The sequence below is a fragment of the Topomyia yanbarensis genome, chromosome 2 (assembly GCF_030247195.1).
Source record: "Topomyia yanbarensis strain Yona2022 chromosome 2, ASM3024719v1, whole genome shotgun sequence".
Classification (NCBI taxonomy): domain Eukaryota; kingdom Metazoa; phylum Arthropoda; class Insecta; order Diptera; family Culicidae; genus Topomyia; species Topomyia yanbarensis.
Window position 1 is genome coordinate 2,717,598 of NC_080671.1, and position 27,389 is coordinate 2,744,986.

General features: G+C 43.4%; 3 protein-coding genes across 6 annotated transcripts in view; all 3 read left to right on the forward strand.

Annotated features, from left to right (window-relative positions):
• Window positions 1-2,304: 2,304 nt before the first annotated feature.
• On the forward strand, window positions 2,305-9,952 carry LOC131678786 (kelch domain-containing protein 3). Its single transcript, XM_058959085.1, has 5 exons — window positions 2,305-3,252; window positions 3,315-3,614; window positions 3,678-3,873; window positions 4,121-4,261; window positions 9,335-9,952. Exons 1-5 carry the CDS (start codon window positions 2,820-2,822, stop codon window positions 9,393-9,395), a joined length of 1,131 nt encoding a protein of 376 aa, XP_058815068.1. The 5' UTR covers window positions 2,305-2,819; the 3' UTR covers window positions 9,396-9,952.
• Window positions 9,953-12,482: 2,530 nt separating this feature from the next.
• On the forward strand, window positions 12,483-18,839 carry LOC131686265 (uncharacterized). The gene has a single exon (XM_058970532.1). It carries the CDS (start codon window positions 12,483-12,485, stop codon window positions 18,837-18,839), a length of 6,357 nt encoding a protein of 2,118 aa, XP_058826515.1.
• A 1,593-nt stretch (window positions 18,840-20,432) lies between these two features.
• LOC131686221 (eukaryotic translation initiation factor 4E-binding protein Mextli) overlaps window positions 20,433-27,389 on the forward strand; it is a 30,739-nt gene continuing 23,782 nt past the window's right edge. For 3 of the 4 annotated variants that reach the window (XM_058970468.1, XM_058970464.1, XM_058970467.1), the window contains exons 1-2: window positions 20,433-20,574; window positions 21,369-21,853. In XM_058970468.1, coding sequence (XP_058826451.1) covers window positions 21,748-21,853 — 106 coding nt within the window. In that variant the 5' untranslated portion in view covers window positions 20,433-20,574; window positions 21,369-21,747. The remainder of the gene's footprint in view (window positions 20,575-21,368; window positions 21,854-27,389) is intronic. The other variant, XM_058970466.1, reaches the window with a different exon arrangement.

Below are 27,389 nucleotides of genomic sequence, written 5' to 3' on the forward strand. Positions count from 1 at the left end.
TTCGACTGAATTAAGTGTTGTTTGTCGCATTCCGATTGAGGATGAGTATACGTTGCAGTTATGATTGCGGTAGGTCGTAACTGCGATCTGGAGCATAGTGAAAAGCGAAGACTGAATAAATGGAAATATATTAGGCTTACAGGAGAAAAACCAGGACAAATCAAACATTTTCCTCGACTTCCCAGGACACCAGGACAGCCAATGTAAAACCAGGACATGTCCTGGGAAACCAGGACGTATGGTCACCCTATAAAATATAACCCATTAGTAAGCTTTTGGCATATTTATTTCATTCAACTTCAATATCATAACCACCCAGTTAAACTCATTCCGGAACCGGTTCGGATTTCTGAATGGAGTCATTATGGATTCCAAATGAAATGCAACAACCGATTCCGACTCAGAATCGGTTGTTGCATTTGATTTGGAATCCATAATGACTCCATTCAGGATTCCGAATCAAATTCCGAATGGTTTGACCGGGCATACGCTCGCACCGTACGCTTAACTTCATTCATTAAGTTCTGTACAACATCTGGCTGCAGCTTCTTCTGTACGGAAACCCACTTTTACTTCATGTCCTCCTCAGATTTTACCTCCTGGGGGTGCTTCCGTAATGCCTGCTTCATGATTGCCCAGTATTTTTTGATGGGCCTTAGTTCCGGTGCGCTGGGGGGGGGGGGGGGGGTTCATGTCCTTGGGTACAAAAATGACCCATTGTACTACTCCAGGATATTTGAATAGTAGCACAAAGCTATATTCGGACAGAAGATCGTAGGGCTCTAAAAAGAGGAAGCAGACGCTTCTATACACTTTTTGAAGTAGATCTCCCCGTTTACAGTTCCGGTAGGCGAACAGCGCACTTCGTTTGCCACATGAGCAGATCGCTTGCGAAATCGTGTATTTATTGACAAACTTTAATAAGGCTTCATCAGAATCTGGGTGTATAGTTTCCAGGCCCGTGTCTTTCCCACCATATTTTGCCGTTCGTCATGATTTGGAGTCTTCTGCACTTTGTACGTATGCAGTCTCTTCCGATCCTTGGCTCTCTGAACGATAGACTTGGACAGATTCAACTTTTTGGTCACATCCCTAACCGAAGCATTGGGATTCTGTTCAAACGCTTTCACTACACGCTTGTGATCTTGTTCACTAATAGAACATCCATTTTGACCGCATTTCTGCTTTCATTCGAGGCTCAGAGTTTGATAGTAGCGTTTAATCACACAACTCACTGTTGACTGCACGATTCCGAGTTGTTTTCCGAAGTCCCGATAAGAGAGTTGAAGATTTTCCAGGTGCTTGTGCAAAATCAACTTGCGACGGTGCTTTTCGGGTGACGCCATCTTTTCCAATTTTTGAAAAACTGACAGCGAGAAAAATACAGTGCAAACAATACACTCTAAACTACTTCTACCCAAATTTTTAAGAGAAAATACCCAATGGATTATTTTCTACAGCGTTATTTTCGTGATGCAACTTGACTTAGGACACCAGCACTGATGAAAACCTCAAAACTATTCACATTCGACTGTCCTCTAATTTTCGTACACTAATTTAAAAAGACCATTTTGAATATACTACATCCATAAGTGCATTTAGAATGAACGAGCAGCCGCAGCTGCTCTAAGGGCCGATTTCTTCACCCTCGCTTAGCGCTTAAGCCAGGTTTAAACGTACTGGAGAACCTGGTTTAAAAAGATTTTCAGAGCAGCGTGCACTCAGTGCACTAGCGCGACTGCCAGAAGATTAAAACTAGATATAAATGTCAAATGATACTCCTAATCATTTGACGTATATTTCAAAAGATATAATTTTACCATTTTTGCTCAGCTTCATCCCTCCTTCCTTATCATTTAACACTAATGTCAAAAATGATTTTTTTCTACCATTTTTATTCAACTACATTCTAATGTGCGCTAAAAATATCCAAAATTATTGGTTTTTCGTTGTCGTCATCCTGTTTTTTTTATTCAACTCAAGCTGGTTCGAGATTGGTTTGAAAGTGAAGACAGAGCTGGCGGATCCTGTCCTAGATTTACATCACAGCATTGCGAACAGCTGTTTGCAATGTTGATATAGTGCATATGGGCGGTTTTATTTTGCATCGCCAAAAATAAAACATCGATCGCAATGCTAAAATGTAGTTCTATTTTTCGAGCACTTTTTTGAAGCCGCGATTTAGAACAGCTCGACTATTTTGTTTTAAATCCAAATTATATATTCGAGTTGGAAAGCGGATCTTTTGAAAACGAGCTCTAGTTTATCTTTCTCCCCTCTTCTTCTATTCTACTGTCAAATTTATTGACTTTTGCTATCGCTTTTGGATTGTCTCTGTTTGCCTTTGATGAAATTGGTTTCAAAACAAGCCAATCTTGTGAGGAGTTGGAACTGAATCTGTTCAGAAAACAAATTTATAATAGAGACTGTAATGTGAAATTTCAGGGACACGTGCAATATCCAAATTTTGTTCGATTGATCAAGGTCACGGTTGTGCGCGATTGGTATTGATTGCCAAAGAAGGCTTGGTGCTGGCAGTGTAAAGTGATGCTGATTCTAAAAAATCTTTTGTTTGCACTATAAATCTACGTCTTGCATTTCCATACATGGCTTGATGTTACCGTCAATCAGCGGAAAAGATTCCGAGGAAAAAAACCTATTTCCAATTTTCGAACGAAAAGTGCTTATCAGTGGGTGTTATGTGTGGTAGTGTAATGTGATTTTTTATCATGGAGCTCAAAAATCATTAATTGTCAAGAGATAGTAGTGAACTGCGAGGTGATTCAGGATTGCACAACTCGCAAAATAAGGTGTTAACTATGCGCTGGATCGTAAACCTTGAGGGTGGTCCAAGGCGAGTCAATCATGCATCGGTCGCGGTAGGGGACTATATTTACTCATTCGGTGGCTACTGTACTGGCGAGGATTACCGATCGACCAGCGCTATTGATGTTCACATCTTGAACACGAACAATTTGCGATGGACGCTGGCCCCGACGATGAAGGACGAACACGGAGTACCGTGCAAATATCCGGAGGTTCCCTTTCAGCGGTATGGCCATACAGCTGTGGCCTACGAGCAGAAGGTGTACATATGGGGCGGAAGAAACGACGAAATAGTTTGTGATATTCTGTTTTGCTATGACACGAAGACTCTAAAATGGAGCAGACCAGCAGTGACTGGAACGGTTCCTGGGGCAAGAGATGGCCATTCCGCGTGTATGTACGGTCACCAAATGTATATTTTTGGAGGTTTGTGTAATATTTGAGATCGGTTAGAGCTTCATTATATTGTGGTATCTAATCTATTGCAGGGTTCGAGGAAAACATAGATAAGTTTTCCTGTGACGTGCACTATCTGAACTTTGAGACGATGCATTGGACTTATGTCGATACTCGGGGAGATCCTCCATCGTATCGCGATTTCCATTCTGCCACAATAGTCAACCATAAAATGTTCGTGTTTGGTGGACGGGGAGATGCTTGGGGCCCGTATCATTCACAAGAGGAAATATACTGCCCGAAAATTGTCTGCTTGGATCTCAGAACAAGCCGTTGGGAAATGCCAAACACTACTGGGGAAGAGCCTCTGGGGAGAAGAAGTCATTCTGCATGTGAGTAACAATTATTTTATACAATTCAGCTGCATACCTACAAAATAACTATTTTCACTGTAGTTGTTTTCAATAATCGAATTTACATCTTCGGTGGCTACAATGGCAACTTGGATTTGCACTTCAACGATCTCTACTGTTTTGAGCCGGATCGATACGTGTGGCGGCTGGTTCGACCACGAGGCCAATCCCCGAGAGCGCGGCGGAGGCAGTCCTGCTTAGTCATCGGTCAACGGATGTATTTATTTGGCGGGACGTGGTAAGGATAAATTACTGTTATATGTTTATCCTCCTGTTTTATTAAATATTGGGAAACACAAATCAGTTAGAAGTAAACAGTGTCTTTCTTACTCTTCACTACTTTTATCTCGATTATACAGATTTCGATTCACTTCACTTGAAACTTTCTATGATTGAAATGTTATTTAATTATAAGGATTAAGGATTTTTCCAATAGCAACTTGTGCTTTAACTTAATGGTCTAATATTTCGTTATTATATTGCAGTCCTTCGCACCTATCGGATCCTGCCTCGTACGACTACAGTGATACTCATGTGCTAGATTTCAATCCAACATTACGCACACTCGCAATGCTCAAGGTACTAGAGTGCAAGCTAGACCTCTCATGTCTGCCAAGGATTATCAAGTAAGTAGCAGGCGCAAGTCATGTTCGTAAAAGTTGATTGGTGTTACAAAATAGCTCGTTCTGTTGTTAGAAAAATCCACGAACAAGCGTTGCGTTGTTATGATGATTTGGGCGAATTGCACACTGACTTGATCATATACCACTGCTAATTATCATAATATTCTAGCCTTGAGCTCATTATGGTGTTGTGAACTATTTCACGAACACGAATTATGACTCTGTAATGTATTTTGGTGCTCAGCGCAGTTTTCGTTTTCTGACAGTCAGGGATACCAGGTATCTTTTTCAAATGTCTTCACATTTTGTAAAAAAATGTCTTCATTTGTCTTCAACGACCAGGATTCTTAATCGGTTATTGATTTTGAGGCAGAATTCTGTCAGAAACCAGTCGGACATCCGAATAAATTTGTCTTCAAAATGAAAAACACGTCTTCACAACATTTCAAATGTCTTCAAAATGAAGACAAATCTTCAAATCTGGCATCTCTGCTGACAGTACACTGAACTAGAGGTGTGCGCCACCGCGCCACGCCGCCGATGATTTTTAAACGCCGCTGAAATCAGGAAAAAATGATGTAAAACGATAATCTTTTTGGATATAATCTTTTTGTGAGATTTTCTCCATCCCCAATCTTCAGGCAGGATATTGTAGTCCATATGAAAACAAAGGTGCTTTCGAACCGCAAGGAAATATAGTTTATATCGTGTTCCGCTGTTAAAAGGCTGGACAAGCGTAATATCAGCCGAATCGTATTAAGGTATTAAGAGATTTAGCAATAATTACTTGTCATATCGTACACTTGTTCTGATCGTTTCTTCTTTTACTAATCAATCAATCGATATGATAATGAACTAGCCTGGAAAGTATTTTTTCTGACTTCCTACTCGCAGAGTCATTCGGAACGCAGCAATCAACAATCAGTCTGTGGAAACCATAATACTTCTCGATACTTCTTCATAATACTTCACTGTCGAATTCTCAGTTAAAGCCACAAGTTACTCAGTACAAGAAAACATTTGGCTAATGAGGAGTTAGATGGAATATTGAACGAATGATAATGTCTCTTTTTCTTGGTTAGAAACAGTTAAAACTTAATAAATCGACATATAAGCCACCACAATTGTTTCTCAAAATCTGTGTAATTATTTAAATAAATTTACAGTAAGATTCCGTTTGCGGCAACAATTTTATTTTTTTTTCTGTTGCCAAAACCGAACCGTGCCAAAAATGGATCCTTATTTTTAAAGCTTGGATTTTTTACGACTTCAAAAATGTTTCAAGGATTTTTAATCATATATGAAATGGAATGAGATGAAAAAACCTATTTTAATCCACCTAGCGGTGCAATTGTGCCTTTCTCAATCATGAATCACGAGAATGTGTGCGTTGTTTATATTCATTAAAAGAGTTCGAGTTCTAAAATTTTGAAAAAAAAACAGCCACGGTAATATTGAACTGAAAAAAGGTGCGAAATCGGCAGTCCCAAAAAGTCGATTTTTACAAAAAAAATTTTTTCGAGATAACATAAAATCTCGACGTTTCATGCATTTTAAAGATGTTTGGCATCAAAAATACGAATTCGATTTCTGAAATTTCATGTGGTCCCCCCTTTGAAAAAAAATTTGAGTTCCGGCTTATATGGGAATTTCATATGTGACCGGACGGTTTAGTCTATATTTCCGGAACCATATAAGCGATCCGTACGAAATTTTATAGACATCTATGGGGATATTATAGCTATCATTTGGGACTAAGTTTGTGAAAATTGGCCCAACCATTTCCGGGAAACTGATGTGAGTTCGTAAATTTTGAAAGATGGCCGCTTTTCCCGGGCACTTCCGGAACCGTCTATGGTGGTTAATGTAGTCAACGAAAGTTTGGTTGGCCGTCGGTGACCTAGAACAGCAAATTTAAGTTGTTTGAGAGACATTTTAGCGAAATTTTTACCTTTTTTGCTTTCATCGGAGTATCGGTTTGAATCACAATTTGCTATGTGATCGCACGCCACAACCTGTAACTCCGGAACCGGAAGTCGGATCGGGATGAAATTAAATAGCCATTTACGGGGACGCAATACCTTTCATTTGAGGCCAAGTTTAGTCGAATCGGTCTAGCCATCTCCGAGAAACCGATGTGAATGTTATGCTGAATTTAGATACTTCCGCCGGGGCTTCCGGAACCGAGGATGGTGGCCAATGTGGCCAAATAGACTTTGAATGGATGTTAGTGACCTAATACTACAAATCGAAGCAGTTGTGGTCATATTTTGGAAAATTTTTCACCTTTATACATTCATTGCAGAATTTATTAAAATCGACATTTTCTGCGTGTTCGTACTTATCACCCTGTAATTCCGGAACCGGAAGTCGGATCCATTAGAAATTCAATAGCAGCCTATGGGAATGTTGCACCTTTCATTTGAGACTAAGTTTGTCAAAATCGGTTCAGCCATCTCTGAGAAAAATGAGTGACATTTTTGGTCACATACACACACACATACACACACACATACATACATACACACATACATACACACACAGACATTTGCCGAACTCGACGAACTGAATCGAATGGTATATGTCACTCGGCCCTCCGGGCCTCCGTTAAAAAGTCGGTTTTCAGAGCAATTGCAATACCTTTCTATTGAGAAAGGCAAAAAAACATTCATTTTACTCATGATTTTATCAAATTCAGTCGTCTGGGAGAAGGGGAGGAGTTGCTTCTCTAATCTTCCGGTCATCACATCACATGCTTTTGTATTCTTAGTATGTATAACAAACATGAAGATGTGACACAAGGCGCCAAGAGCGCACTAAAATCCTGTCAATCCTATTTTGCATTGGATTGTCTGCTCTAAATATATCACCAGGGGACCATTCATAAATCATATCGAATATTGACAATAGGAGAAGAGCGTCACGTAACGAGATAAAGACTAAAAATGAATTTTAGACGTATCAGCGGATCAGGGATAAAAAAACGAACAACATTGTTTATGAATGGCCCACAAACAAATAATATTCCATAACGAATATCACGTAACATCGGCGACAGAGCATTGGGATCAAGGCCAAGTTCCCCCTGGGTCGTGCAAAACTGAGAAGCAACATCAATTTAGGCACAGATAGCGGACGTCCATTTATTTTCATTTTTTTTTTAGTTTTGTCTTTTCATTTGTTTCTCTTGCTACAATATATGCAACTCGGTGCAAGAGAATGTGACGGCCAAGGAACGGAAAGCCAATAGCCCAAACAGATCAGGAACAGGAAGGAGGACTACGAACAAGGAAACAAACAACAGATGAGAAATAGTTTACTTATTATAACTACGATACTAATCACAATTATTTTGCTTTTCTTGTTTCGTTTCAGCAAACCAAAATCTATACGGACTAGCACATACGGACAGTTAGGCTTTGTAGGCTCTTATCGTGACAGAGTCTAGATGGGCGGATGAACGTCTGCCAGGGTGTGGGCTGAGAAATGACAGTGACACTGTACGAGATGGCGCTGGGCCTGTGGCCTTCGACTGGCATGGTCCATTCTCATTGATTCGGAAGTCTTCTTGGCTGGTTGGTAGATATGTGCTCCTACTTGCAAGTTGATTAATTCGCTTGGGTGGGGGGCATGTGGATCCTACTAGTTGTCGACTCTTTTGACCGTGAGTATGAGGCTAGTTCAGGAAAGGAATTTGTTCTTATGATTATTAAACTCGACCAAGCACACCGGCTCTCAGAAATGATAAGCAACCCTTTCGGGTCGATGTGGTCTATTCGAGTCGAACCAGGTGGACATTCGGTTCGAGCAAACTTTATGGGGAGTAGTGGATACATATTTCTTACGCCTTTATTGGCAGAGATTCTTTTTGCGAAATCCTAAAATACCTTCACTGGTATAGCTACTCAGGATAATAATAATAGAAAAATGAAGGGTTTGCCTGTTCCATAATGTAATGAATATGTATATTGACTAGAACAGGGATAATCGAGTTATTATAAGATAGAGAAGAATCAGCACAGTTGTAGGAAAAGATTTCGCGAGTAAGGACTAATACTGCTAGTATGTCGATTGATCCGCTTCTATCCTTGGCTGAAACAGCGCAAAAAAACTGTAGCCCGCCGGACACCACACGGCTTAATTTAAAACAACAATATCCCAAAACCAGAAAAAGCAGAAGATACAAAGAATAAACAAGGGACTCCTGGTTTTGCCGCCATTAAACACAACAATCAAGCTATAATATGATGCTCATGAAATATGGTCAATAATATAGTACATGTACTACTCAAAAGTATACCAAATTACTGAATACAATTAGAAAAAATATATGTAATGAACTATAAGCAATCCAATGAACATGACAATAAAACATTTGTTCTTGGTGCTGATATGACTGAAGGAAATTGGTAACTGATTTTCGATGCTTCTCGCAAATTGTCACTTCTCAAGCCTCACACATAATTGAAGTCATTATTCCACTCATACAAGAACATGCGTTTTCCCCATGCACATTAAGTACCCTGTGGATTAGTTTCCTAGTTGGCCAAATAAACACTAAACAAACAGAGAAATTAGTTAGCTCAGTTCAAAGAGATGTCAGCTCGATTGACATCACCCATTAAATAAACGAACACTTAAAATTACATACGATAAAATATGTGTAATTTTGAAAATAATAAAATTAAAGCTACTACTTATTTGCAATAAAATAAGAACGGAAAAATAGTTGCAAAACCAAGGTGGCACATTTTCATAGATAGCAGTGTTGATGATTCACCTAATAAAAATAAGGGATTAGTTAAGTTAGGTTCAGTTCAAATAAAATAGGACTAAGTATTTCGTATTACTGTGAATAAATAACTATGGTACTTTTCCTATTATTGTACGTCCTCAATGTTGAAATGGGTAGCCAAACTTTGACCCCCATATTCGCAAAATCATTTTTGATTTGGAACAGGATAACGCTCAAATAGTTGATTGTTTCAGCTCAATTAGCTCACGTGGATTATGTAGAACGAGACAACCACTACATTCTTTCACTCCGACTAATGATTTATCTTTCCTTCTTTCCAGAATTGAGATACGCAACATGACCACACCTAACAAGATCAGTCGATCGCTGGTGAGTGGATAAGACCTTCGGGGCCGGTGATTTTGGAAACTGTGTAATACTTTGCGGTTAAGTTAGATAAAATTGGCATACTTCCAAGGTTTTGTTCGATTTGTCGTAGAACTCGGTGTATCTTGATTTATCTAAATTAGGATAAGAACGTTAGATGATTGGAAACACCACAGATAACAGGCGTTTAAGCTCGTACTCGAAAAGTGTGTTAGCACCTGCAACTGCCATTTCAAATAGAGCGAGCGACTGAGATGCATTATGCAAACAAGTATAACATCAATCGATACAATGCAACTGGGGTGCAGCTGTCCAAAACGTGTAGCGAGCAGTTTATTGGATGGCTATATAGTGCGTTCTTAATCTGCAACGTTTATCGATTTAAAAGTTTACATCAATTTTGTTCTAGGCTAAATGTCTGTTATCTGTGGGAACACTAAAGAGTGTAATTTGCAATACATACCAATCAAACATGGAACGGAGTATTTGTGTGGTTTTAAAAGTTCTATTTAATGTGTACATAGAGGTTGTGTATTTACATGTAAAATAAATCGTGCTGATCGAAACGGAAACATTACGTTTCATACATTGAAAGAAACGCCAAAAAGCTAACGCAATGCATGACGCACTATATCCCACTCCGTTCACATGGTTACAATACCGAGTGGTGAAGCGTTGCTGGGATCGTATTTCTATAAAATAGCCACATACGATCTTGTTAACCAAGGAACTTTCAAGATCTTTCGTGCGTAGCTTATTTTTGTGTTTTAGGGAAAATCGAGCGATGTTCGCGTTTTCAATTAAATACTTACCTGCATGATTTGTCATTAGCGTTGTCGTCTTATTATCCGGATTCTTCTAAGAATCTTTGTTTTAATTTCGTCATCACACTAATATTGAGCAAACTAACGGACATAACATTATGAGAAAATTCCTTCAAAATATATCGATCCGTCAATTTTTCCATAGCGCTTACTCCACCTTTTATACACCGCACAGAGGAGTAACTAGAACTAATTCCTGGCCAATACCCAAAATATTTTTTTTCGATTTTCTCCTTCGTTATATTTTTTTACATACCTAAAACCTGTTAAATAACGTGGCAAAATTAGGAGTATATCAAAAATTGTTAAAGATTTTTCGCATGGATGAAAAATAGTGATATTTTAAGGGTTTTTTTTATCATTTTAATTATATATCCAGCAATATCGCTTTCTAGTGATGATGACTGTATTAAGTAAGACAATAATATTACAAATGTAGTTGAACGCAGCCATTTGTATAAATTTAGACTAAAACAGACTGAAAATAGTAGTGTTGCTGTGCATTGCACCAACTTTAAAATATACGTTTTTTAAACATTTTATTCCAAACTTAAATGATAAAAAAGTTACAATATACGGCGAAATCCGCCAAAGTTTCTGAAGCAGTATTACAAAACCAGATTCCAGCTATCCGAAAAACATTCGAACTCTTCCGATCTTGTCCGATCTACAAATTCCAAGCGATTTGAAAATATTGAAATTTTTAGTAATTTGAGGTACACCGAAATGCTGTAGGGCCAAATACTATGTTTTTTTAAAATGAATCTCAATGAACATATGTACAGGCGTATCTTTTCTTCCCTCTTTTCTACTGAGCAACTGTTTGTGCAACAGGAAAAAACAACTGTATTCGCAAATCTCACCTCGAAATTAATAGTATTCTAAAGGATAAAGAAAATTTACCTCTGCCCTGGTAGGTGGATAGATGCCAAATTGTTCCAAAAACTAGTTATTGTCTATTTTTTTTCATATTAAGGCATAATAAAAGCAATAGCAGCAACAAAAAATTTTGGCCAAGATTTGACCCCAGTTACTCCTCTGTGCACCGTCCCAAATACTCATTTGCTAGTGGGTTATATACCTCAGGTTTCGGAGCAATTATTCAATAGTCGCCTATCCCCCACAAACTTGTGCATTTGTCAGTGGCGCCATCATCGCAAATGCGACCACAGTCCCAACTAAACATGTACTTAAAATGGAGTTTTGGAATCAATGGTACATTTTGCAGTTGTTTCGATTCTAGCACACAGACCGAGAGGTAGTGGTTGTTATTGGAAATTGGCAGACACCCACATTTACTTCTAAGTCAGGAATAGTCCAGGGAAGTTACTTGGGACCGTTGCTGTTTCTGCTGTACTTTAATCACATGCATTTAGTACTGAATACTCCTTGTCGATCCATCGCCTATATATATATCGCTTCATCCACTCAATCAGGGATTGTAGATTTCTCCAAAAACAGCTTGAAATTTTTGTTAATTATGGTATAGCTAAAACGCATAACGGTAAATCCGAAAATGTGCTCGGTGATCGTGTTGCGTGTAGACTCGCTAAACGCGCACCTACCGTCCATCTACCTTGGGCGACAGACATTCTTGGCAGCTGTGACGAGTGACAGTCGGAAGCACAGAAAGATAGAAGTAAATGAGTAGTGAGTGGATGACGCAGCAGGTTTTTTGACATCTTAAAATATAAATTTATTATTTGCCTAACTTAGTTTAAACTTACTGCTAACTTATCTAAGGAAAGTATAGATATCTAAAATTATCAAATTATCTTAAATTACATTAACCTAATTATATATACAGTGGATTGAACCTTAGTCTAAATCTAAACCGAGTGTTAACACGGCATGAGCACATGCTCAATTAATTTGCTTATAGTTACATTTGGTAAGATGTTTGATGCTCTAAAATGCTACCTAAATACGTTAATACTAAATATTATAGACAACACTGGGACCGATTGACCGATAAGCTACTGGAAACTATTAACGGTTAACAAGGGATGCAAAACGTGAGTTCCTAACCTCAATTATCACTTATTGCGCTATATTATTAGAATTAGTTATTAGATGGTTAAAATATTGTATTTCTTCATTTCTTTCCTTATGCAGGAGAATTATAATCTCTCTTCGTTAAACCCAACAACACGATCCGACTTTCACTTGATTGGGAAACAAGCCGGAGATTATAATCGCGGACGAACCCTTTACGACCTGTTGGCTAATTTCCAACAATTTATAATTCTCGTTTTTACGAGCAACTAGCAACTCGGCCATGCCAAATCGAAATTTACGGTCCAAACGGTCGGGCAAATCTGGTACAGTGGCCAGTAAACAAAAAACAAATAAGGGTGTGCGAAAGGTGGTCACGGAAGATCCGGAGGAGTCCCATCCCGGACGAACATGTCAGGTGTGTCGCGAGGAAGATACTGACGAGATGGTGAGGTGTGACGATTGTTTGAAATGGCATCATTTCCAATGCGTCGGTGTCACGCAGGAGGTCGAGAATTTTCCCTGGAGTTGTACCAAATGCGAAACAGCAAAAGGAGTCCAGGATACAAGTTCGGTTAACAGCGTTCATCTTCACATAAACAACGACTCGTCGAAGCAATCATTCGTGCCCATGATAAAAGGGTGCCCTCAAGCAATACTTCCCGAGCAGCAGCAGCAGCACCCTTCGGAGGAAGGTAAATTAATAAAAGCTGCATCAGTTCGTCCAGCCGCGACAGTCGAACAGGACCATAAGAACAACATGAACTCAGCTGCGTCCGTAACAACTGTTCAGTGGGTGGTGTCCAGGAATAATGCCCGTTGTAAAAACACAGCAAAGGCGCCATCCACCGCGTCCAACAGTTCATCACAAGCTCTTGCAAGACTGCAGTTACAAAGATTGGAGGATTTAAGAAAAGTTGAACGACGTGAGGCTGAGCAGCAACGAGCGATCGCAGCGGAAGAAGCGAGGAAGGAAAGGGCATTTCTGGAACAAAAATATCAACTGCTTGAGCAAGCCATAAGCGAAAGCGGTTCAGTCGAAAGTGTTTCGGAAAACAGGGTGAAGAATTGGTTGGCAAATCCGAGCGAGTATCAAGCGTACTCTTTAGATCCGGAAGTTGATGTTCGATCCGATGCTAACAGACGTTCTACCAGTGTACAACAGAGAGGTTCACTAAGTGCGCAGATTGACAGCAACCATTCGACACTGTCAGAACCTAATCCTCCGGAACCGTTCCCAGAGCCAGGTTCCTTATCAACGTTGTCTGTAGACCAAGATGGTGCGTCAAATCAGACATTCAAAGTAAATCGCGGTCTGATTCCAAATGATACACAAAGGAATTCTAGCTTAGGACCTCCACGCAGGGTTTCTATTACACAACTTCCACGATCGTATGCAAATACAAAATCCTTACCACCTGCTCAGGGGTTGAACTCAACGCAACCGAGATTGAGTCTACGGTGCGACCAGCCTACATTAGATTTTGTACCACGGCATTCCGTACCTATTCCAGATCGTCGGTCACGATTCGCTCCCAACCAGGAGTATTTAAGTGGATTAAATTATCCGCAAGCTAAGCAACGAAACCAACCACATTCTTCAACTATGCGGGCCAGTGGCATTTACGATCACGAGCAAGATGATTGGGATCCATTTTCGATTTCCCGAAATCACCTAGCCGCTCGTCAAGCTATTTCGAAGGATCTGCCAACGTTCTCTGGGAACCCCGAAGAATGGCCTCTCTTTTTGTCAACCTTTAACAGTACGACAGCAATGTGTGGTTTCACTAATGAAGAAAACATCGTCCGTTTGCAACGGAGTCTGAAGGGCCGTGCTTTTGAGGCAGTCAAGTGCAGACTAATGCACCCGTCCAACGTAAACGGGGTGCTCTCAACACTCAAGATGTTGTTTGGACAACCGGAAGTGATTGTAAATTCGATGATATCAAAGATTGCCGCTCTACCTGCGTTGAAAGAGGATAAATTAGAAACTCTTGTGGACTTCGCCGTCAGTGTAGAAAATTTTTGTGCGACAGTGGATGCGTGTGGGCTTGAAGAATACTTTTATAACGTAACTTTTCTTCATCAACTCGTCAGTAAGCTGCCATCGTCAATAAAGCTCAACTGGGCACAATACAGGCAATCACTTCCGACGGTTAATCTGCCATCCTTCAGCAACTGGCTGTACTCTTTGGCAGAAGCCGCTAGCGCTGTCACCTTCCCAAGCATCGCTTTCGAAGACAAGCCAGCTCGAAGTGAGTCACGTACTACTAGGAAAGGGAATTCATACGTTAACGCACATTCTCAGGAACCCCCTGTGTATCATCGGTCGACAGGGCCATCCAACGCGAAGGTGGTAGCCGACTGCTGCCCAGTATGCAAGGGAAACTGCAAATCGATCGCCAAATGTAAGCGTTTCTTAGAGTTTTCTCGTGATTCACGCTGGGCAACCGTTCGAGACTTAGGGCTTTGTCGCAGATGTCTACGTCAACACAAAGGAGGATGTCAAGCCAAGTTATGCGGAAGAAATGGTTGCCAGCTCAAACACCACGAAATGCTGCACAATGACCAGAAGTGTGCACCATCGACTTCGACCGCCACTGCGAGTGTCATAAACACAACTTTATCAACTCCACGCAACGATTCTTCTCCACCAAAATCTAGTTCATCTGAGCACGGATGCCATGCACATCAGGTCCCCTCTAGTAAGGTTTTGTTCCGATACATACCAGTCGTGCTTCATGGGAAGCATAGGTCGATTCAGACGTTCGCCTTCCTGGATGACGGATCGGAACTCACATTACTCGACAGCGAATTGGCAGATGAGTTGCAGCTTGAAGGGGAAACAATGCCGTTATGCTTACTTTGGACGAGCGGAACGAAACGTCGTGAAGAATGTTCGAGGAACGTTAGGCTAGAAGTGGCCGCAGAACGCAACCGTTCTAGGAAGTACAGTCTGAATGGGGTACGTACTGTGAAGGAGCTGCTTCTTCCACCACAAACACTAAACATGGAAGAACTATGTGAACAGTATCCACATCTCAGGGATCTGCCGATCACATCATATCAAAATGTTCGCCCAAGGATTATGATCGGAATCAAGGATCAACACCTGAGTTTAGTTCAGAAGAGTCGCGAAGGAGCCCTACACCAGCCCGTCGCTGTGAAAACTCGTCTGGGATGGACAGTGTGCGGAGGAAATCTAGAAAATACTGCAGACCTCGTTCACCCAGTTTTCCACGTATGCGATCACGAATCTTCGTCAGAATTGGACCTACACAAAGCAATGAAGGAGTATTTTACAATAGAAAGCTTTGGCGCATCACAGCCAAAGAAAATGCTTCTCTCCACTGAAGAAGAGCGCGCTCAGTCCCTGCTTCAAACCCACACGGTTTTCAAGGGAAACCGATACGAAACCGGCCTCTTGTGGCGCTACGAGAATGTTCGTCTGCCAGATAGCCACTTCATGGCTTTGCGACGTCTGCAGTGCCTCAAAAAGCGAATGGACAAGGACCCAAGACTTGCTGAAGCTCTGAACCAGAAAATCACAGATCTTGCTACAAAGGGATACGCTAGGAAGCTCACAAATGAAGAGCTGAATCAATCGTTTTCACGTGTTTGGTATTTGCCGATATTTCCGGTTACAAATATCAACAAACCTGGAAAAATTCGGATGGTATGGGATGCGGCCGCATTTGCCCACGGAGTATCCCTTAATTCAGTCTTGTTGAAGGGCCCTGATCAACTTTGTGATCTGTTCAACATACTGGTTCGATTCCGTGAAGGCCGGATCGCCCTCACTGGTGACGTTCGGGATATGTTCCTGCAAATACGCATGCGATCCGAAGATCAACAATGCCAACGTTTCCTCTGGTACGATGAAAGTGGAAACATCGTCGTCTACGTTCTTCAGGTGATGACGTTTGGAGCTTGCTGCTCTCCTAGCAGTGCTCAGTTTGTGAAAAATCTCAATGCTGAACGCTTCAAAGCAGAATACCCAGCGGCAGTCGAAGTGATCCAGAAGCGCCACTACGTCGACGATATGTTGGTCAGCGTTGCGACACCACAAGAGGCGATCAAGCTTGCGCGTCAAGTGAAACAAGTACATGCTGAGGGCGGATTCGAGATCCGCAATTGGATAAGCAACTCAAAACAGGTCATGCAGGCATTGAAAGAGGAACGAACAGAGGAAAAGAACCTTGATCTGTCGCCAGAACTATCTACAGAAAAAGTGCTTGGGATGTGGTGGTGCACTAGCTCGGACACATTCACCTACAAAGTCGGATGGAATCGCTACGGTCGAGCGTTGTTAGGAGGTCAACTGCGTCCGACGAAAAGACAAATGCTGCGCGTTCTGATGTCCATGTTTGATCCGCTTGGATTGATAGCCCATTTTCTCATGTACCTGAAAGTTCTTCTTCAAGATGTTTGGCGCTCAGGGATCGACTGGGACGACCAAATAAATGATGCTCTCTTCGAGAAATGGCAAACGTGGCTTCAAGTTCTCCCAGAAGTCGAACGAATCAGCATTCCGCGGTGCTTTTTAAGCCAGACCACTTCTGCTGGTTATGATGTCCAGCTGCAAACGTTCGTAGACGCAGGAGATAACGGAATTGCTGCAGCCTGCTACCTACGTTTTGCTCAACACGGCTTCGTTGAATGCAGATTAGTTGCCGCAAAGACTAGAGTTGCACCATTGAAATACCTTTCAACTCCTAAACTAGAGCTTCAAGCAGCATTAGTAGGTGCTCGACTCGCCCGGACGGTTGCCGAAACCCTCGCGTTCAAAATCTCTCGAAAAGTTTTCTGGTCAGATTCACAGGACGTGCTTTGCTGGATCCAATCAGACCATCGCCGTTATTCGCCGTTTGTTGCAGTTCGAGTAAGCGAGATCCTTGAAACGACTGAGATGAGTGAATGGAGGTACGTCCCCACTGAATTGAACGTGGCAGATGATGGGACAAAATGGAACGGAGTTCCGGATCTGACGGATCAATCAAGGTGGTTCAACAGTCCAAAATTTGTGTATCTGTCGGAGGAATACTGGCCACATCCATTTAAGAGGCTGAAAACTACAGAGCTAGAACTGCGCCCGAGCGTGTTAGCACATTTCGTCGCAGGTGAGCCACCGATACAAGTGAAAGATTTCTCTACCTGGAATCGGTTAGTTAAGGTCGTCGCTTTGGTTAAACGATTTCCGAATAACTGCAAACTGAAGCACCAGAAGAAACCGATCGTCAGTGGACCTCTCTCTAATAAAGAATTATTATCTGCCACATCTTACATAATTCGCCAAGCACAACAGGAATCATATCCTGATGAAATGGCGTTGCTTCAACATACGCAGAAGAATCCGGAACAATTTCCAACACCGATTCCTAAGACAAGTCCAATTCATCAAAAATCACCATGGCTGGACCAGTACGCGATATTGAGGATGCGCGGGCGCATCGCTGCCTGTGACTACGCTACCGAAGATGCAAAGCACCCGATAATACTTTCCCGTGACCACCATACCACCAAATTGATTATTGCACACTACCACCAAAAGTACCACCATCAGAATCATGAGACCGTAATCAACGAAATTCGACAGAAATACAGCATTCCAAAACTTCGCATGGCCTACGCCAAGGTAAGAAAAGAATGCCAGCACTGTATGAATGACCGAATCGCTCCACGAGTGCCAATCATGGCCGATCTGCCAGCCGCACGACTGGATGCCTTCACACGCCCCTTTACGCACGTCGGCGTTGATTATTTCGGGCCGTACGAGATTGTTATTGGTCGACGGACAGAGAAGCGTTGGGGAATGCTCGCCACCTGCCTCACAGTTCGTGCGATCCACATCGAGGTTGTCAGCTCGCTCAACACAGATTCGTGCATCATGGCTCTCCAAAATTTTGTCTCACGGAGGGGTAAGCCAAGAGTTTTCTACAGCGACCGCGGGACCAATTTTATCGGCGCAAGGCGTGTTATCAAGGAAGCAGAGGATATTATTAACCAAGAAGACCTGATGAAAGAGTTTTGCGATGTCGAAACCAGTTGGGTGTTCTTGCCACCCTCTGCACCGCATATGGGTGGTAGCTGGGAGCGCTTGATCGGATGCGTCAAGAAAAACTTGATGATGACCTTACATGCACGCAAGTTGACGGACGAGGTTCTACGAAACCTATTGACAGAGGTCGAAAACACTGTCAACTCTCGACCTTTGACTCATGTTCCAGTTGACGATGATTCAGCTCCTGCCTTAACGCCGAACCACTTCCTGCTCGGGTCATCTAATGGGGTGAAACCATTGAGCGCTATGGACGATACCGGCAGTGTACTTCGCCAGAGCTGGCGACTATCCCAGGTCCAAGCCAATCGATTCTGGAACCGCTGGGTTACTGACTACCTGCCCGAGATTACCCGCCGCACAAAGTGGTTTAGCCATACGAAACCGATCGAGATCGACGATGTGGTGGTGATTGTGGACCCAAAATCACCAAGGAATTGCTGGCCGAGAGGCAGAATAATTGGTACGCAACCAGGACGAGACGGCCGACCGAGATCAGCGACTGTGAAAACTACGACTAGTATTTACGAGCGACCGGTAGCCAAGTTAGCCGTGCTAGACGTGCGGTGCGGTGACGGGTAAGCTGACCGGAAGCCAGCGTACCTGGGGGGAGTGTTGCGTGTAGACTCGCTAAACGCGCACCTACCGTCCATCTACCTTGGGCGACAGACATTCTTGGCAGCTGTGACGAGTGACAGTCGGAAGCACAGAAAGATAGAAGTAAATGAGTAGTGAGTGGATGACGCAGCAGGTTTTTTGACATCTTAAAATATAAATTTATTATTTGCCTAACTTAGTTTAAACTTACTGCTAACTTATCTAAGGAAAGTATAGATATCTAAAATTATCAAATTATCTTAAATTACATTAACCTAATTATATATACAGTGGATTGAACCTTAGTCTAAATCTAAACCGAGTGTTAACACGGCATGAGCACATGCTCAATTAATTTGCTTATAGTTACATTTGGTAAGATGTTTGATGCTCTAAAATGCTACCTAAATACGTTAATACTAAATATTATAGACAACACTGGGACCGATTGACCGATAAGCTACTGGAAACTATTAACGGTTAACAAGGGATGCAAAACGTGAGTTCCTAACCTCAATTATCACTTATTGCGCTATATTATTAGAATTAGTTATTAGATGGTTAAAATATTGTATTTCTTCATTTCTTTCCTTATGCAGGAGAATTATAATCTCTCTTCGTTAAACCCAACAACACGATCCGACTTTCACTTGATTGGGAAACAAGCCGGAGATTATAATCGCGGACGAACCCTTTACGACCTGTTGGCTAATTTCCAACAGATCGAATGCTGCGAGACTAGAAAGTGTTCGTTTTATAAGGGGGCGGGGGAGGGTGGTGGTTATGTCCCTTTTAGACTGTCCTGGGTTTTTACTAGCCTGATATGGTCACCCTATTTAAAGCCTACACGAGCAGAAATATTGACCATAAATCAATTATTGATCAATTTTATCAATATTTTTATTGACGAATTCGTCTCGTGTAGGGTCTGCTTAACGTCAATTGCCAAAAACCATGAAACTGCACATGACTTAATGCAATGACGCATTGCCATTGGGCATGGGGTTTAATATGACCCTACTCAGTCCTACTTAGAGCCAGGTTTAAACGTACTGGTGAACCTGGTTTGAAAGCTGAGGGAGGGTGAAGAAATCGCGGCCCTTAGTAACAGAGTTGACGGCATATAGCTATTTAGATTGGAATAGAGTTTGTACAACTCTAACACCCGAGATGAACGGTTTTGTGACGGAATGTTCATGATAAAAACCGCTTGAAATACAGACGAGCGACGATTCAGTTTATTGAAATATTTTCTGATTGATTTGTCTTTGTTCGCAATAAATCATTTTTTCTTTTAAAATGCAAATTTGTGTACCAAAAATTATCGCTGAAAGACTTCAATATTATGAATTATATATGAATATTGATGCATATTTTCACCGCTTCAATTGGGTCCGTGTATGACAGCAAGCGGGAGTACCTTTAAACATTTCAAGATATCTTGTGCCTATACGAGAATCTCACTGTCACTCATCTGCGCACACACAAGCGCATCTTTGATTTGCTTGGCCCTTTTGCGCAACCAAAACAAGCAGCACAAAAGCAAACACGCACACCTTCGGCATATGTGCCAGAAGAAGAAGGCACCAATAAGCTGGCACACTCTTCTTTTGTTACCTTGCCATATACATTTTCTCGCCACTCACCAGCACTACATCCATTTCATTCGACAAATTGTTCGCGTTGTGGAAAGTTGGAGCTGTAAAAGCAGCAGAAAAAGGTGAGCCATACAACGTAGGAAAATGCGTACTTTTTCCGTGATTTCTAGCTTCGAATCCCGTTGGAATGTTTCCGTTGGTGTCCACGGTTCCGTGGTGTGTGCAGATAATGTGTTTTCGACAGTGGATAAGAGCTGGAAAAATGCGATCAAAGTTTTTTTTTCTCTGCCTCACGGTGGAGAAAAGAAAAAGAAACTCGCGCACCGTCATTAGCGCCTTTGACAGCAGCTGTGCTCAGTGCTAGTGCAAAAAAAATAGTACTAGAGGAGTAAACGGTGCAGCAGCAGGCGAGAGTGGGCGGTATTTGGGAGTATTTATTTACTGTTGCGTGTGGCGCGGATGGAGATGGATTCTGAAAATTACGATTGAAAGTTGGTTAGCAAGGAACAAGGAACACAACAATATTTTAGTTTAGATACATAAATATCGCCAAAGAACTTGTTGTTTAAGGAACTTAATTTTTTTAGAGCTTAGCGCAGATTTCTTTAGCTTCCATTTTTCTCCACGCTGATGGTGCGATGAACGTTGGCGATTTTTTCACACTGCATGTTGATAAGAGATAGTCGTGCATCAATTGCTTCCGCTTTCTCCTAATTTTCCAAACGGAAAGTTATCGTAGCAAGTTTCTCTCGTTTAGGCCACATCAACATGCCTTTGTCGTACAACAGTATTCGATGCTGTTTTCTTGAAGGGTTTCTCCGTAGTTCTCATTTAGTTTGTTTATTCGATAAGTTTGTCGCACGAGAAAGCTTTATTTACTAGACAATGCATAACGTTGTTTTCTTTATATTTACAGGGGAGGTGCAACAACATCGGTAAATCCGTTTATTTTTTCTTTCGTTTCGTTCCTGTATTGTTTTATACGTCTTCCATCGCATGACTCGCCGCCACGTGACAGAGTTCGTTTGTTTTACCTGACCGACGAGGAAGGACAAGAAACGGAAGGACAGCGGTAAAGGTAAAGAAGGATCGTGAACGACACACCACATTGGCGAGCTACTATCCATCGCCTACTCCTACACAATAACAGACAGTTATATATAAGTATCGTTTCGATTCGTGTTGGAGTGAAAATCAATAACACCTGCTATTGGAAAATTCATTGAATCACTTGTTGCTAAATCGGTTGCTGAAACGCGGTTTGATCCGAACGTGCTACGGATCATCTGGCAGTCATGTCACAGATAAGCCGTGCGGTGAAGAATCTAGAACCGCCGCGTCCGCTTAAAGCCACACTGAAACAATTGCACGGCCATGTTCCCGTCTACGAGGTTCAATCGAGTGAGTATATCATAACGTGAGCTTGTATTTTTTTTGCTGAAGAACATTTGAACATTTTTAATAGAGTTAAGTTTTGCTTAAGTTGAACTTAACTTGGATAACACCTAAATGTTCAGTTCATCCTTTATAACATACGGTATAAAATTTCCTGAAAACAAGTTTTTAAATCAAAACTTGCACACAATGGATGTCCGGTAGTGAAGAGCTGTTCAGTTTGAATCCTGCATGGTGGGGTATATAGTTTGTGTAAATCGCAGCAGCTGGTCGGCTGCACACTCACCACGTTTATCGCATTGAAAGATTCCATGGCAACAGAATAATGACCCGGTAGACGTAAATGACGAGATATTAGATTAGATTATCCGAGGCTTACAGAAACAAAAAAGTCGTTATCCGGTTTACTTTCATGGAAGAACTAAAATCTTTCACGTCCACAGAGAAAAATCAAAAAAGTTCAAGAAATGTGTCTGAAATTTTCTGTCCGAAAAACGTGATGAATTCGAGAAAGTTGGTCATTTTCTAGTGTCGGCAATTCGAGAGCCGGTTACTGTAGACTGCTTAAATCTGGAACGATTCAAGAATGAGCTCAAATTCGTAGGAAAAACTATGGTACAACGGAATAAGTTGGTACTTCTAAAGGTTCCACTAAAAAACATGATACAGTCGGTACAGGAACGACATCTGGGTAAGTCCCATGAAAAAACGGTTGAGGTATCGGGCATGATGGCCGCTGATGAATCGAGCAGTGGAATAGGTTGGAATTAAATACGAGGATATCCCACAAAAGTAGTTCTAATGAATTGACACGAATTACCATAGAAACCTTGGGTTGACTTGGCGATAGTTTATAGGTCCGCTTCCATCATAGCATAGCAAAAACGGGTGGCTGATACAGTGAATTCTTTTTATGCGACCATATAGTTCACTGCCCACCAGACCATGTTCTTACGATCGCTAAAGGGAAGGGAATGTTAGTTGAATACCTACTTAAGAAGATACGGGGAACCCACGCAATCTCCATAGGTATTACGGATGTTAGATTTGATAAGTAGGGAGGGAACATGGGTGCGGGATTGGAGTGATTTTATATTTATTTGTGTTGCTGGCATCAGACATCACAGCCATGAAAACTCTGAGATGCTGCTGACAAAAAAGGCTTCGATGGAGATCCGGGTGACGATTCTGACTGCGCTTGAGTGACAAACCGACACCGATGCTGACGTTTTCACTAAACTGATAAAATTATTTTACACCCTCGAATAAGAATACTTCACAGTTTTGAATGGTTCATTACTTCACTATAAAAAGTCTGAACTTGTAGTAACAAGAATTTTTTTTTTTAATTCTGCGATAAACAGTTTTTCAACATATACACATGGTAGAAAATATTGTTAAGATTTTTTCGAACACCGATAAAGTACGCAAGAAAAAAATTTCCGTCCGCACTAAGGTATTGCTTACTTCGATCTCAGATTATAGGTCCGCTTCCATCAGTATCTAAATTAGTTATGGAATTTGCATTTCAATTTTGTCTCATCAGAATGCGACACTAACTTAGTGATAGGACTAAGCTAGCGCCGGATTGACGCTGGCTCCAAAAACAGACACAATTTGTGTTCCTGAGCAAACCCCTACTCAAGCGTGATGTCGCGCAAGAGAAGTAATTCTGTTAAGCTGATGAGAACTTGTGAAATCGAAGATTGGTTCGGCTTAGCAAGCCAACGCAAGATGCACTATAGATCAGAAACGCAAATAGTGCCTCCGATGTTAGAGCTAGCGTCAATTCGTCACCCGTGTGCCCATCGTCTGTTGCTCGGTGCGCCAGATTCCCTGTAGCCTGCAGGCATTCTGGGTGGTTGCAATCGAGACTGCGTTCCACTTCTCCACCGCTTGACACATCCGCTGAATAAGGGTATCAGGGGTTGTGTCCCAGTCGCAGACATCATTGCTCTTCTTTCGACGTCGAAACGAGGACATACGAATAGTATGTGTTCGGCAGTTTCGTCGACACCTGGGCAGCCAGGGCAGACGGGGACCTCCGCGTGCCCGAACCTGTGGAGGTACTGTCGCAAGCAGCCATGGCCTGACAGGAATTTTGTCAGATGGAAGTGAACTTCCTCATGGGGTCTACCCACCCAGCACGATATGTATCAGCCGGTGAGTCCACCTACCTTTCGAGGAGTTATCCCACTCACGCTGCCATCTGGCGACGGAAGCCACCCTGGTGCGCTCGCGGGCTCCTCTATTTCCACGTAGCTCGAAGCACTCCTCATCTTCCCGGATGACCAGCCCGACTGGCATCATGCTCGCTCTCACGCAGGATGCATCGTGTGATACCTTGCGGTAAGCAGATATCACTCTGAGGCACATCACGCGGTAGGTGCTCTCCAGTTTCTGTAGGTAACTTTTTACCCTCAGTGCTCTTGATCATGACGGGCCGCCATATCTGAGGATAGACACGGTAACGCTTGCCAGTATCCTACGTCTACTGGCGCACACCTTTGAGCTGTTGGACATCATCCTCGTTAATGCCGCCACAGCAGTCGACGCTCTCTTGTATAGTCGACATGGCTGCCGAAGGTCAGCTTGTCGTCTATAATGACTCCGAGAGACTTCAGACTCCGCTGTGAAGTGATCACGACTTCTCCCACATGGATAACTGCATGTTGGGCCGACTTGCGGTTGTTGACGATAACTACCTCGGTCTTATGCTGAACGAGCTCCAGGCCTCTCGCGCTCATCCATTCCTCCACCGTGTTGATCGCGTGTTCTGCGGTTAGTTCTACCTCAGGGATTGACTCCCCATAGACCTCCAAGGTTACGTCGTCGGCAAAGCCGAGCCAGGAGGGAACTTCAGTCTCAGAACCCCGTCATACATGAGGTTCCATAGCACCGGGCCTAGGATCGAGCCATGCGGGACTCCGGCGGCAATAGGAACCCTTTTCTGACCGGCATCGGTCGCGTATAGCAGTACGCGGTTCTGGAAGTAACTTACCAGGATCCGGTACAGACCCACCGGTAGGCTAAGCCGGTGTAACGAGAGCGCGATGGCATCCCAGCTTGCGCTGTTGAATGCGTTCTCCGCGTCAAGTGTCACTAACGCACAGTATGCCTCGCCTTTTTCGTTGGATAGCTATCTCGACAGTCTCTATCACTGAGTTGATAGCGTCCACCGTGGACTTTCCCTTCCGAAAGCCAAACTGGTTGCTTAACAAGCCGTCCGTACCTTCTGCGTACGGGGTTAGCCTGTTGAGAATGATCCTCTCAAGCAATTTGCCAGTCGTGTCGATCAGACAGATTGGTCAGTACGCTGATAAGTCGCGTGGCGACTACCCGGGCTTCGGCAACAACACCAATTTCTGCCTTTTCCATCTATCGGGGAAGCGGCACTCGTCAAGGCATCTCTGCATAGCTAGCCTGAACATGTTCGGGTTTACTATGATCGCTGCCTTGAGAGCGCTGTTTGGAACTCCATCCGGTCCTGGAGCTTTGTTCATTGCTAGGGATTTAGCAACTGCGAGTAGTTCTTCATTCCTCACCGGAGCCACCATTTCGCCTGTGCCCGCCGTGTCTCGTAGTGTAGGTGGCCAGGGGCTTGTAGCTCGAGACGGGAAGAGAGCTTCGATAATCGTCGCCAACCGGCCCGGAGACCGTTCTGGGGGTGAAAAGCCCCCTTTGGTCTTGGCCATCACAATCCTGTAGGCGTCACCCCACGGATTCGCGTTGGCACTCTCACATAGGTTGTCGAAACACGCTCTCTTGCTGCTTTTAATGGCCAGGCTCTTTGCATCCTACGTCTAGCTCTGAGGCAGGCTGATCGTAGAGCTGCAATCTCGGCACTGCACCAGTATACCGGGCATCTGCCGTTTCTTGGCAGGGTTTTCCTCGGCATAGTGGCATGGCACGCGCGTGATAGGACGGCTACCAGCGCATCCCCGCTTAGACTGTCGGTGTTGACCTCCAGTCTCAGGGCCGCGGTGAAAGCTTCGATGTCGAAGTGATTGGACTTCCACCCGCGTGCCTGACAGGGATCTGTCGCCCTCGGATGCTGCACACCATAGTTGATCCTAAAGCAAATTGCTAAATGATCGCTATGGGTGTAGCCCTCGTCTACCCTCCATTCCATGCCTGGAACCAGACCGGGCTGGCAAATGTTACGTCAATCTATGCCTCCACCCCGTTTCTACGGAATGTGCTAGCGGAGCCATTATTGGCTAACACAGCGTCGAGTTTCGCAAGCGCCTCCAGTAGCGCTTGGCCCCTGCTATTTGTACGTACAGCGGCTGCCCCACTCTACTGCCCAAGCGTAAAAGTCTCCCGCTATGACTACCGGTTTCCGGCCCACTAGGTCTGACGAGAGCCTGTCGATCATCTGGTTGAACTGTTCTATGAGCCACCTTGGTGGAGCGTAGCAGCTACAATAGAACACACCATTGATCTTGGCAATCGCAACACCCTCGGTGGAGGAGTGTATTACCTCTTGAACCGTGAACCGTCCCACTGTACAGATTGCCACCATCCCAGGCTCGCCCGACACCCAATTGCCGTTGCCGGCAGGAATGTTGTACGGGTCTGATAGGAGGGCAACATCTGTCCTCGACTCCGAGACCGACTGCCACAACAGCTGTTGGGCTGCTGCACAATGGTTAAGATTTAGCTGCATGACGTTCACGGCTTCTTCTTATTTGTCTCACCGATAGCACGGTTACGGGCTTGCTTCTTAGCGGTGCAGATAAGGCATTTATACGCCTTTGTGCAGCCCCGCTCCTTATGCCCCTCCTCACCGCAGCGACGACATAGTTTGCTCTTGTCTGTACCCTTACATTCGTACGACTTATGGCCAGACTCAAGGCACCGATAGCACCTATCCACTGAAGGCGGCTGGGATATGCTAACTGGACATACTGATCAGCCGATCTTCAGTTTTCCTATTACGGTAACCTTTTTTGCTTCCGCTTTCAGTAGCCTGAGGTAGGCTACTTGCGTGCCGGAGGATCCCGCTCTCAAGCGACCAGAGGCCCGCTCAATTACTGCGCCACATTGTTCTGTGACGGCAGCGACGACATCATCTGCGGTCGAGAACTCGTCCAGTTGCTTACACTGGAGAGTAATTTCCGCCCCTAACGATCTCATCTGGGCGCCTTCACCCAGGACCTCTTGGGCCAAGGCCTTGTATACCGCACTAGATTGTGCGTCTCGCTTCAGCATCAAAAGCATTTCGCCTGTATTGGTGCGTCTCACGCTGCGCACGTCTTGCCCGAGGGCCGAGAGGCTTTCGGCCGCCTGCATTGATTTTAGGACGTCGGCATATTTGTCCTTGTCGGTCTTTAACCACAAGGCCTCGCCTCTGTCCTTGGCCTTCTTTGCGGGCCAAGGTCCGTCCGGTGTCGGTGTCGGCTTCCTCCTAGTGACCAGTTTCCAGGGGTTTTCGCCCCCTGTCCCGGTTGCACCGGGTTGCTGGTGCCTTCTTTCTGCCCGGCGGGGTCATTTGCACCTCGACCAAACGGCGTTTGGCCGTGACGGTTACACGCCGTTT

What these genes read in the sequence shown, in the direction of transcription:
- LOC131678786 (XM_058959085.1), top strand. Translation starts at nt 2,820, where the DNA reads ATGCGCTGGATCGTAAACCTTGAGGGTGGTCCAAGGCGAGTCAATCAT. An exon ending in CCAAATGTATATTTTTGGAG is followed by an intron (nt 3,253 to 3,314) that starts GTTTGTGTAATA and finishes AATCTATTGCAG; the next exon opens with GGTTCGAGGAAAACATAGAT. An exon ending in TATTTATTTGGCGGGACGTG is followed by an intron (nt 3,874 to 4,120) that starts GTAAGGATAAAT and finishes ATTATATTGCAG; the next exon opens with TCCTTCGCACCTATCGGATC.
- LOC131686265 (XM_058970532.1), top strand. Translation starts at nt 12,483, where the DNA reads ATGCCAAATCGAAATTTACGGTCCAAACGGTCGGGCAAATCTGGTACA.